The sequence below is a fragment of the Eublepharis macularius genome, chromosome 8 (assembly GCF_028583425.1).
Source record: "Eublepharis macularius isolate TG4126 chromosome 8, MPM_Emac_v1.0, whole genome shotgun sequence".
NCBI lineage: Eukaryota > Metazoa > Chordata > Lepidosauria > Squamata > Eublepharidae > Eublepharis > Eublepharis macularius.
This window is the reverse complement of record NC_072797.1, coordinates 982,200-994,841: the sequence shown is the minus strand read 5'-3', so window position 1 is coordinate 994,841 and position 12,642 is coordinate 982,200. Positions and strand designations below refer to the sequence as shown.

At 52.0% G+C, this 12,642-nt stretch overlaps 1 protein-coding gene across 5 annotated transcripts in view; it reads left to right on the top strand.

Annotated features, from left to right (window-relative positions):
• The window catches only part of LOC129334755 (phospholipid-transporting ATPase ID-like), an 89,905-nt gene that overhangs the window by 15,466 nt on the left and 61,797 nt on the right, over positions 1-12,642 (top strand). Inside the window, exon 2 of one of the 5 annotated variants that reach the window (XM_054987046.1) lies at positions 6,844-7,021. The exons of the other annotated variants lie outside the window; for them this stretch is intronic. Coding sequence (XP_054843021.1) covers positions 6,895-7,021 — 127 coding nt within the window. The 5' untranslated portion in view covers positions 6,844-6,894. The remainder of the gene's footprint in view (positions 1-6,843; positions 7,022-12,642) is intronic. 5 annotated transcript variants of the gene reach the window in all.

Sequence of the window (12,642 nt, the reverse complement as noted above, 5' to 3'; positions counted from 1 at the left end):
GCAGGGCAGCAGATCGCCAGCAGACGGGTTGTTGTGTATCTGGGCGTACTTCGCATGAGCTGCAACTCTCCGACAGACCTGAGCCGCCAGTGACCAGTCGCCCTGTCTGGGGAACAGCCTGGCTCCCACAGGCAACCTGGGCTGCTCTCAAGACGGGCGTGAGCCTTTTCAGCCGTTTGATTCTGGCCCTCCAGCCACGCAGCCCTCCTTACACACATGGCCGCTTCTTTGTGTGTATGGGCCAGTGCAGATATTTGCCATGAGTGTACATTTTGGCACATGTGAATGTGTTCCCTCCAAATTCCGAGGCTCCATACACGCATGGAAAACACACGTGTGTTGCCCTGTTCATTCCAAGTGGTGACTGCACTTCCCTTATGCGCGACTGGAACAACGGAACTGAACATTGTTATTTATTAAAATATTTATATCCTGCTTTTCCTTGCTCCGCAAGGCAGCTTACAAATCACAGATTAAACGCATATGGAATAAAACGAAGTGCGAATGACCCTGAAAGAAGCCCGAAACCGTGCGGGCAGAGAGAGTGCCCAGGAAGTGCCCTTCTGGCAAGGGGCTGCTTTGGCCACCGGCTCCCTGCTGCGCCGAGCTCTCTCCTCCCTTCCACTTCCGGCATGCCCACCCACCCACCTTCTCCCTCTGCTGCCCAGAAGACAAATGGGCAGCAAAAGCACTGCCGCCTCCCCTTGGCGCCATATGCTTGCCTGCCTCTCCCACATTGTGCAAGGGGGCAGAGCGTGTGCCCGACCCATGAAAGGTGGTGCTGGCTGAGCCCTCTGAAGCCAGGGGGAAGCAGCAGGCCTGGCAACAGGGCAGCGGCTTGGCAGCAGAGCCAGAGGTGGCCGGCAGAAGATGTTGGCCGGCAGCGGGGCAGGGCGGAAGGGAGGACTTTTCCCTCCACTGGTGGGAAAGGGGATGGGCGTGGTGTGTCGGGAAAAGCCTCCTGTGACCAGGGGGCTGCCATTGCCAGGCCTGCGGGGGCACACAGCACTCTTTTGCCTGTGGCCAAGGAGAGGCAGAGAAGGTCAGTCCGTCCAGGGACTGAAATGTATTTCCCAGTGTCATGATTTAACCAATCAACTTGATCTGTAAATCCGGCAGAACGGAAATGAATCCACTCCCAGCCACAGTGAGTTTCCCGCCAGTGGCTTTAGCTGTGCAGCCCTTTCCGCCACTGGTGTGCTCTGGGTCTGCCCCCCTGCTTCCCTGTGCTCCAACAGTCGCCAACGGACATTCCCTCCGGCTCTCTCCCAGGATTCTGGCCCCCTGCCTCTGCTTGCCCAGCGGGTCTAGGAGCCAGCAGAACGCAGGTGCTGGCACTGCTGGGGCCCCGTGTGAGAGGGTGCTGAGAGCCTCCTGGCACTGGTGAGTAAGGCCAGCTGGCAGATGCCTTGAGAGAGGCGAGGTGAGGCTTGGTGGCAGCCCCTCTGGACCCCCTTCCTTTCCCTGGGCTCCACCCACCTCCTGTGCCTTGTGGCTGCTTTGCCCAGGGAAGAAGCCTCCCTGGGCAAAAGTGGGAGCCTTCATGTTCAGAGGCAGTATACCTTTGCAAAAGAGACAAACAGCAGTTGTCTTCTGTGCCCCACATGTAAGCTTCCCAGAGGCATGGGATGGCCAGTGTTGGGCTCCATGGAGAAATCTGGCTTGCCCAAGGCCTTTGATGTTGCACACAACAGGCATTGCCTAAGGCTCCCAAAATAATTTCCTCTTCACTTATCTCCTCCCCCCCCCAAACACATTCAGTTCCCTCCCAGGTCATTTACTGTTCAGTTAATCTCCTGATCGTTCATTGCCTGTCCAGAGACCCAAAGTCCACTTGATTCTCTCTGGTTTCCCCCAAACAACTCTCCAGTGTCCCCTCTGCCCCCCCCCCCCAAGACAGTCCCTATTTCTCCAGCTCTGTGGTTAGTCGTTAAGCCCGGAGCTGGGAGGGAGCTTCCCGCAGGGGAGAAGCGCAGTCAGGCCAGACACTCGATCGTTCCCCCGCATATGCACGGCAGGTTCAGATCGACCCAGAAATCGAATACTTGATACCAAGAGGGTTGATCAAATAATAAGCACAAGTGAAATAAAACCCTTTTGCGTTCATGCTTGCAATCCAAAGAGTGAAACATAGTATTAAAAAAACACATTTAAAGAAGTCTCATATGGGGGAAGGAGACATTTAGAAGGGCAGCGTGGTCCCAGAAAGATTGCCTGCTGTTTAATATATTTTTAATTTTAATATTTAATATATATTTTGCTGTATGAAAAGAGTGACAGCAAGTTTTATAAATCCACAAACAAACTGATCAGTGCCATAGCTACAAGCCATGTCTGTCCAGAGGTAACCAAGGAGTCTGTTGGGTTCATTAAAAAGTGCTCTCTCTCTCTCTCTCTCTCTCTCTCTCTCTCTCTCTCGATGTGCTGTATTAAAGCAAAAGGGTTTAATTTCAGTTGCCCGTTCCTTGACCAAACGTCTTGTTATCAAGAAGACACAGGATAGTCCCCCACGCCTGCCTCCCTGCTCCTCTGCCTCTGAACTGTAGCGACCAGTCCTCAGCCTCTGCTTTGAGGTGGGACTTGGGCAGGCAAGTGGGGGGGCCCTGAAGAGGTGCCAGAGATGCTCTCCGGGCGCATCCAGCCCTCCCTCACCCCACTGCCGAATGCTTCTGCACAAAGCACAAAGGTCACTGGGGAAGCCCAGGGAAGCCTTGGCGCTGGCCCCAGGGGCTCCTGGTGAGGTCCCCGCTGATATCTTTAGGGGAGGGGGGAACTACACTGTCAAATCTGCTTCAGAGCACCCTGTAATCTGACTGCCAGGCCACAGATGCAGCCAGCTGCAAGGCGCAAGTGAGCAACCGGTCCCGAGGAAGTGCCGGGAGGATGTTCCACAGGGCCTGGCTGCTTCGGAGGGCTCCAGCCCAGGAGGGAAACGATTAGATTTGCACATCCACAGGCATGTTTGCGATGGCCCACTGGCTGAGTGAGGCAGAAATGCCCGTGTCAGACCCCTGTCCCCCGCTAAATTGAAGCCCATCTGGGATGGAAAAGGACCTTTGCTAATCTGGGGAACATGGGCCCCCTTTTCACTCTGCCTTGATTCGCTTGCTTGCTTGTTTAAAGGATTTATATTCTGCCTTTCCACGGTGCCCATAGCAGCTTACAAAATATAAATACACGCCATTAAAAACACAACACATGATTAAAACACAGGGAGTTACAAACGGCAATATTGCCAACCACCAGTTGCCACAGACAAATCTCTTTAAAAAAAAAAATTGGTCTGGACTGCCGGCCGGCACAGACTGGCGGAACTCCGCCATTCCACGGCCACCCAGGGAAACTCTTAAGAACAGAGAGGTTCTCTTTCTCTCAGCGCATAAATCACACTATTTACTGATCCCATGCCAAACTGGCACCCGCGCCCCCCGCCCATGGAAACATCGCAGTTGCGCAAATTTCTCTCTTTTTAAATTGGTCTGGACTGCCGGACGGCACAGACTGGGAAAGGGAAAGGGGGGTGGGCTTCCCCACTGGTGAAGGGTTCCGAATAGTTCAGAATCCTCTCCAGTCGTTCCCACGACATGCTTAAAAAGCGTCATGAAGCGGAAAAAACGGGAGTGGGATAATACAGGTATTCACAGAAGAACAGCGATAGTATGCGCGAGGTTTGCGCTATACTTAAGGCCCTGTGGAAACGGCCATTCATGCTTGATTTCTGCTAAAGGCGCGTTGCAATACTTCCCCTTTGCGCCTTTTAGAGAAGGAAGAGAGTGCGAGAGCTGACGGAGCCATCCCTGGGTTCTGAGCTATTGACCTGTTCAGTCCTGAGCAGATGAGCCCAGCAAGGGTGTAACAGAGACACCCCCCCCCAGCCCAGTGCTTTCTGCAGGGGGTCTATAGCTGGAGGCCCCCCGTATGTGCCAATGATGTGCCCCCCGCCAGAGGACCAACCTGCATCTAACGCATCCTTGGCAGGTCTTGCTGACGCATTTGGTGGGCATTTAATCCCTGGCGATCTCCTTGAAGAAGTTTCTCTCTCGCCCACACACAGGGCAGCTCTGTGGCATAGATGGGGGACGGTGGCCCCTCCCCATTTCCTACAGGTGGGCTGGACACAGGTGCCTCCCCTCCTTCCATGGGAGCAGCCAGGCTTTCCTTCATCCTTTGGCGGCCTAGCCTGAGCAAGGAAGAGCCCCTGACTTCAGGGGGTCCGGGAGGGAGGGCAAGCCATGGAGCCCCCTGAAGACAGAACCTCCTGAAATCTTGAGCTCACTCTTGGCGTGAGTTGGGTTTGGGGTCCTGGCAAGCCCCACACACCCCTTTGCCTCTGAGAAGGCAGGGCTATCTCCCTAGGCCCCCACCCTGCCCACAACCCCTACCATTCCCCCTTCCATTTTCCCAGCTGAGCAACGCTGTAACTACAGCGCAGTTCAGCTTGGGGAAGTGGGGAAGTGGGCTGAGGGGGAATAGGATAACTCCCCCCACCCTTATATTGGGGGCAGGCAGAGCATTCACACCGATGCTTTATTCCCAGTCAACCTGTGTCTCCCACTTTAAACCAGATTAAAGCAGGGTTTTATTAGATCTGCTTTAAAGGGGGAAACCCTGGGGCCACCAGGTCATGTAGATGCCCCCTTTAAATGCATGGCCAAGTAGCTGGGGGAGGGTGAGGGTGTCGCTGTGTTGCCAGAGCTGAAAACTCTCCGGATCTTTCCATGCAGGTTTTTCAGGGCTAAATGTTGAATTTCAGCAAAATAAAAGCTGTCGCAGGCAAGGGACCCCGGGAAGTTGGGTGTGTCTTGTAGGAATGGGCATGCGGGCTGGTTAGAGCAGAGGGTGCCAGGGTGTCCCGAGAGTATTGTCGAAGGCTTTCACGGCCGGAGAACGATGGTTGTTGTGGGTTTTCCGGGCTGTATTGCCGTGGTCTTGGCATTGTAGTTCCTGACGTTTCGACAGCAGCTGTGGCTGGGTTTGATTGCTCTTCAGATACCTTGATCATCCGCAAAGCAAACTTTCAGTTAGGTCACAAGGTCTACAGGAAACCAACTCACACTGATCGGTACTTACACAAAAACTCCAATCACCACCCCTGATAGAAAAGAGGCATAATGAAAACATTAGTGGATCGTGCAAGATGGATATGTGAGCCGCACTTTCTCAATGAGGAAATTAATCATCTAAACTACGCACTTCAGGCAAATGGCTACTCCAGAAATGAAATCCGAAGAGTAATCAAACCCAGGATGAATCAACCAAGGAAAAACAGTCTCCTACAGGAAAAGTGTTTTTGCCATATATCAAAGGAATTACTGATCAGATGGGAAAGCTTATGAAAAAGCATAACCTTCAAGCAGTATTCAGACCCACCCGAAAAATACAACAGATGCTACGATCAGCAAAAGACAGTAGAGACCCCCTCACCTCTGCAGGAGTATACCGTATACCCTGCAGCTGTGAACAAGTGTACATCGGGACCACAAAGCGTAGCATCCAGACAAGAATAAAAGAACATGAAAGACACTGCAGACTTGGACAACCTGAAAAATCAGCAGTGGCTGAACATAGCCTAACTCAAACAGGGCACAGTATCTTATTCCAGGACACCAAAATACTGGACAACACTTCCAACTACTTTGTCAGACTGCACAGGGAAGCCATTGAAATTCACAAGCATAAGCAAAACTTCAACAGGAAAGAAGAAACCTTAAGAATGAACAGAGCATGGTTTCCAGTTCTGAAAAACACCAGGCTAACAAAACACTCTATACTCGACAATAGCCCTGCAGAGAAGATTAGCACATCAAGCACCAATCCATATGCAAAAGAACCTCCTCAGGATACAGTGAAGCCTCCTTCCATTAGCATTCCACACCCTGGGAAACTCTTACAGGATGACTCGGCTCAACCCCACCCCTCCTGAGTAGATACAAATGACCTGCCAACATCTTTTCCACACTGTGACACTGAGAGATCTCTGTCTTTTGGTGCTACACCTCTGAAGATGCCAGCCACAGCTGCTGGCGAAATGTCAGGAACTACAATGCCAAGACCACGGCAATACAGCCCAGAAAACCCACAACAACCATTGTCCCGAGAGTGTCCACAGGAGACCTTTGGGTAGGTGGGGGGGGGCTTCCACAGGTGCCGGGAAGAGCTCCTTTGAGTTTGGAGTGTTGTTCATGTGATGCTCCATCTTTATTTGGCCTTGGTGAAGAATGACGCAAATCCTTCAGCCTGACTTCAGCTTGTTTTTCGGCCTGAGAGCCAAGCTACAAGTGACGCCTGACACAGGTTGGACACTTGTCAGCTTCCCTCAAGTTTTGATGGGAAATGTAGGCATCCTGGTCTTGCAGCTGTAATGGAGAGCCAAGCTGTAAAACCAGGACGCCTACATTTCCCATCAAAACTTGAGGGAAGCTGACACGTGTCTGACCTGTGTCAGGCGTCACTTGTAGCTTGGCTCTGTTTGGCTCGCTCTTTCCTGCTGCCTTTTCCCTCTCTCTGACCAGGAGAGCATTGAAACGGTCTCTAGGCAGAAGAGCCATTCCTGGCAGAGGGGGCATGCAGAAGAAGCGTCCCTCCCCCCTGCCAGGCACCCTACAGCCCCCTTGCTGGGTAGGATGCGGATCCTCTAAAGGGAGGGGAAAGGGGGGCCTTCTCTGTGTGCAGGAGGCCAAGTGGAGCTCAGAGGCCATGGAGAACTAGCACCATGTCCTCTGAAGCAGAGGTGCCTGGCACTGGGGGAAAGAGGCCCCCAGGGCTTTCGGTTTGCCTCAACTAGGGCAAGGGATTGATCAGGCGTATAAATGTTTGTGCTGCCCCTGCTTTTCCTCTCCGCAGGGCAGGGGTTCTCTGGAGAGACACCTGCAGCTCCCCCCTCCCCGCTTGGCCATGGCGGATTGCTTCCGAGGGGGGAGGTCCTTCCTAAGGCGCAATCTGAATTCGGCCGCCAGGGGCCACGGAGGTGCTCGTCCGTCGTATGCCCGCTTTAGCAGACTGCTGCTGTGCGCCTGTTCAGGTGGGAACCGATGGCTGCTTTCGTTCTTAGCAGGCTTAGCAAGGCTCCTGTTGTGTTAGCGCTACATGAAGGGGGCGCGCTAAAGGAAATTTAAAAAAAAGAACTCAAGAAGGGAGTTTGGACAGCATTTGTCTGTTTGGGGTTTGAAATAAATCTTTAAAAGCTGTGTGGCAGCTGTTGCTGGCGTATGTGGAGAGGGAAGAGGCTCTGAACAGGGTTGCGCACGGCCTCGATGGACTTGAGCCGTTTGAGTGCTGGGGAATTGCAATTTTTGCAACTCATGTACTTGCTGAGGGAACAATGTTTGAGCCATGCGCAGAAGTTTTGTCACAGGGTGTCTTCCGTGAAAACAATGTGCCATCTTGAAAAGCCAGTGACCGTTCATGTTCGGTTCTCTCCATTGCTCTTTACTCATTTACCTTGTTACCAAGGTCAAAGATCCAGAGGAGTTGTTACCAGAACTGCTCTATTATTATAATGGGGAATTAGCTGTAGCAGTCTGTAACTATTAATATTAAGCGAGGATCATAACCTATGTATACGGAGGTCCCGATCCCAGACACTCTAGTGAAAAAGAGGCAGACAAGGAGTAAGGTCCAAACACGTGTATTGAGTGTAGCGTAAGCCTAGCTTGCACAATCATACAAGGAACACACAAGGTCTAAGAAATACAGAGTAGGAAATACAGAGACGTTCGCATTAGCGGGTTCCCAACGATGGTAAGGGAAATACTCACAAACCTGGAGCGAAGCAGAGACACGGCAGCGAGGGTGGCCCAATGCCAGCACTGGGACCACAGACGGACAGCAAGGAGGTCTGGATAGGGAATGGCCGAGGCACCGAGTGGTCTGGGGGACCAGCTTAAATACCCCAAAACGTACCCTGGGGCTGGTGCTGTACTTGGTGGTTCTCACAGATTAAAACAAAGGGTCTAATGGGCTACTGAATGGCTTGGATGGGCCACTTTGGTAATCAGATTGTGATAAGTGACACCTCAGGAAGAGGGGACAAAAGAGGGAGGGGGAAATCCGAGTGGGCTGAATGGATGTTCCAGCGGACAGGGCTTGTCCTGATGTCATCAGCTTTGGAATGCGGAGGTTTCTTTGAGATGCATTCTTTAAGTGCTTGGGATGGTCGGCACTTAGTTCCTTCTCCGGGGCGGCTCCTAAGATATGCAGAGCGGGGCGAGGGGCTCTCGCTGCGGACGTGGTGTGTCCGCTTCGCCGAAATGGCTTCTCAAAGCAGTCTTCTTCCTCTGGGTCTTCTGGGTGCCTGAGAACATGGATGCCGGCTGGGCATAGCTGGGGCTGGATAGCAGGCTGCCCGGTAGCAAGGGCAAGCTTGGCGACCGGCTCGCGGGAGGCTCCAGGCGGGAACTGACCAGGGAGCGCCTAGCCAGGCTCGCTGGAGGTTTCCCCGGCTGGCGCCCGGCTGCTAGCAGCGGCTTGGGCCCATATGAGGCAGGCTTCCATGGAGGCAGCGGGAACAACACTTTAAAACACAGTCCAAAGCAGGGAACAGGCACGGTCCGTGGCAGATGGCAATGCAGGCACGGGGCACACTTGTAACAGAGTCCAAACACACACTGGGAAGTCCAGATACAGGGCAGGGCAGGGTTGCCCAGAAAGAGAGTCCTTCGTGCAGATATCCAAACATGGAGTCAGTAAACTACACAGTCTATAGCAGCAGCAAGGTAATTGACACGCAGGCAGGAAACTGACACGTGTATTAGAACACACACGTGCAAAGCAGTCTTTGGTGCAGCAGTGAAACAGTAATGCAGGAAACTTTAACACAGTTCATGGCAGGCTTTAAAGCAGGGGAGGGGGCCTACTTGGCAACAATTCCCCCCCTCGGAGACCCCGGGACGTCAGGCGCGCGGGTCTCCGAACTTGACTTCAAAGGCGAGGTGGTTGGCAATGTCCGGTGGTCGAGCTTCGAGCGAGGAAGGAGTGGGAAGGGAAGGAGGGGGAGGCGTCACTCAAAAATTTAGTTTGGAGAACCACCTAACCGAATAAGTGCAATTTAGATCAGCCAATGGGCTGCAGGTCTCTGGGTTCACACCAGGGGGTGCGCTAAGTGCAACCGTCAGAATAAATAGCAATAATTCATAAGTAATAGCAATTCATAGTGATATAGGCAGCAATGAGCAATTCATGCATATAAATAGCAATAATTCATATTTGTGTACATTGATCAATTCATACATGGGAATACTTCATACGTAATTCATGATGGGTTAAAAGCATTAAAAACCAGGCGCAATTCATATACATGGATTAATTCATAGGCATAAGATTAAAAGCAAAGGCAATTCATGGGTCAATTCATGAATGCAGGATTAAAAGCAATTCATACAAGGTAAAGTGAAATGTGCAAGCAGGGCATGGACCAATTCATCAAGGGTTGAACAATTCATAGATTGAACAATTCATAGATAATTAAAACCATAAATACATAAATACATAGGATTAAAAGCAATGATTCGGGAGGTTAAAACCAATAAAAGCAGCAAGAGTAAAAGCAAGTGCGTGGAAACAATTCATGAGGGGTAAGCGGCGGAAGGGCTCATAGGGGGTCAGAAAAATAAACTCTGCAATTAAAACCCAAATCAATATGGCTGGATTAAAATCAAATTCATAAAATAATAAATAGACTAGAACTGCCTCGGCGGAGGGAGTTGGGTTAAGAAGGCAATTCAAAAGGCTAAAATCAAATTCATCGGGATAAAGTTCATGGGCACACTTGCGGTAGCTGGAGAGAGGGACTAGTTCGGGGCTAAATTCATGGGAGTGAAATTCATGAAAGCAATGCAAAGAAATTCATAAAACAATAGAGCTACAAAGATCACAGACGGCTCAGTCCGCAGTACAGCTGCTGGACTGGGTTGCATATTTACAAGAACAAGCAAGCTTAGTCCATGTGCTCCAAAACACACTTCCACCCCCCCTTGCTGTCTGCGTCAAACCGCAGAGCAGGGTCGATGAGCGGCAAGAAGGGCTTCGGACACACAGTTCTAGTCCTCATGGCGGTGGCGTTGCTGGCGGTCGTTTGGAGACGGGCCGTGGGCTGGGAGGCGGAGTAATATGTCCCCCCCTAGTCCACAAGAGGGCCTCGGAGCGGTGTCTGGCAGCAGAGCGTCCATGGGGCCGGTGCCGGGTTCATACACATAATAAACATAATCATAGTTCCTAACAACATAAGCAACTACACATGGGTTAAAGGAGGGCGCCAAGAACAACCCTTAAGGCAAGAGGAGGTCGGGGTTATAGTGATCCAAGCGGTAAGACAGCTGGAGTTGCTGGAGCTGTCGGCGGCTCCAACAGCCCAAATACAGCAGTGAGGCACATAACAAAACTTGAAAGGCGAAAATAACGACGATCGGGTGCAAAGCCAAATTGTAAATTCCAGTGGCAGTGGGGCTCCAGCCAAAGAGGGTTTCCCACCACGAGTGCTCTCCGGTGGTCTTAATCCGCTGGGCAAGATCCAAAATCTCCTTTCCGTTGTGGGATACAACCAAAGCAGTGGTGTCCCCGTCCCTCTGGATGCTCTGGAGGGTGCGGTGGAGCTGGGGGTGGGCCAGGAGCTCGTGGATTAGTTCCAGACCGATGCCAAGGGAGATGGGCTTCACATGTCGATAGATGGAGGGTGCCACCAGGATCTCTTCTTGGGTCCAGACCGGCACCGTGTAGGTGAAGTCGCAGGCTGCCACCGAAGACAGGTTGCAGAAGTAGCGGTTGACTCCCGGGATCACGGGCTTGAGCTGGAACGAGTTCAGGATCACAAAGTCGCAGGCCGTTCGCACGCAGGCACATCCTTTCCCAAGGTAGACCACAGCGGAGCTGTTCTCCCGGACGACCTCGAAAGAGCACTCGTTGAGGGCGTCTACTTGCGGGGCTACACAGGGGTGATGAGGTGCAAAGGCTTGGTCCTGGCAAATGAAGCCGGTCTGGTCTCGATGCTGGCACCCTTGGAGGCTGACGAGCTGCCATCCGGTCGGGGTGAAACGGGCCCAATGGTCGGGGTGGCGGGCGTAGAGGACTTCGGTGTCGCTGACTTGGAGTCCCAGAGGCACGACTGGATACACGTGGAATGACTCGTGCGCACTGGCCGTTAATAAAAATAATTTAAGCTCCTGGGTGGTCGGTGAGAATGAGGAATTTACGAGAGACCACCAGGATTCAAGCTCCAGTTCTATGGGTGACAATTTGGGCATAATCAATCTTTTAATTTCCAGGGGCAAATGCCCGTCCGTGGCTTGCCGAATTAGCCCCATGGCCACAGCCTGGTTTAATTGTTGGGCTTGCATACATGCCATGGCTATTGACACGTTGCGTTCAAAAGACTGTGTTCCTTTGAGCAGTAGAGAAAAATCTCTTTCAATTTGACTCTCCCAGTTAACTAAAATGGAGCTGATCTCGTGTTGCCCATTTGAAATGGAATATAGGGACTGCACCACTGGTTTACCTAAGTCAGAGATGCTAGTCGTAACATGGGCAAACTTATTAGCGAGAGTCTCAATGTTGACCGAATCCATGATTGCTAAGCCTCCGGCTGCAGGAGCAGTCCAGTCGGCAATGCTTCGTCTGGCACGCGAGAGAGAGGGGGAGGGATCGATCCACAGTTGTAGCCATGCATTCCAACCCTTGCTACCGGCCTCCAGATAGGGAGCGCACTGCGGCAGCCTCTGGGTTACATTTAGCTCAGCTAAGTCTATGCGGATCTCTTTCAAAGACATTTGCGGGCGGACTAGAACTCTCTCTCGAATGTCAGTTTTCAAAACATGGGAGCCCACTATATGCGTGCCGCCTTGGCTTAATTGTTCATTGCTAGCAATCAAAGGGTCAATTTGGATGGTGTGGGTCTCCTGGGTCCGGATCAGCAGGGAATAATTGCCTGGTTCGTGAGTCAAATTTACAAAGAGCAGCCCAAGCCGGTGAAATTTCTCTACTAGGGGCTTGGTTTGGCATTCGGGCGTCTGCTGAACCAGTATCCAATCGGGTGGGCCGTGTTTGGCTAGGTCTTCCTCTTTTACAATCCAGGTCAAGTTCTCCCAGCGCTCTATAGCAAAGGAGAGAACTGTGCCTGAAGGGGGCGTGATAGTGACAGATGCAGACTCAGTGGCAGTAGTGCCTAGTAGGATGGTCATTCTGAAGGGGTCTCCTGCCTTCCATACTGCGGCCGACACTAGAATAACTTCACAGTATGGTCCGAAAGCCTCAGTGACAAATGGCGAGGTTTCGAAATTGGCAGGGGTGGTATATTTGTCTACCACCGGGACTGCGGTGGGGGCTGGCCTGATACGGGGAAGAAACATACAAGGAATCGGAGCAAGTGGTGAAACTGTATCGGTAGGCGAGTAACATACTAATTCTTGGGACAGAGTTTTTACTCCCACACATAAAATAACAAACTCTGGGGGTCGGATCCACTGCTCTTCGCAACTGCGGAAGTTAGTGCGGTCCGTTGGGGTGGTCATATTGCTCTGCTGCACAACCTTGCAGACCATCATTTCGTTCCCTGCCAGGGTATTGATGCATCTCCAGTGGGGGTAGGGCATTAATTTGGACGGGCGTCCCTCTATTAGGGTGCCTGCCAGCACGAGCAAACACAGAGTAGCC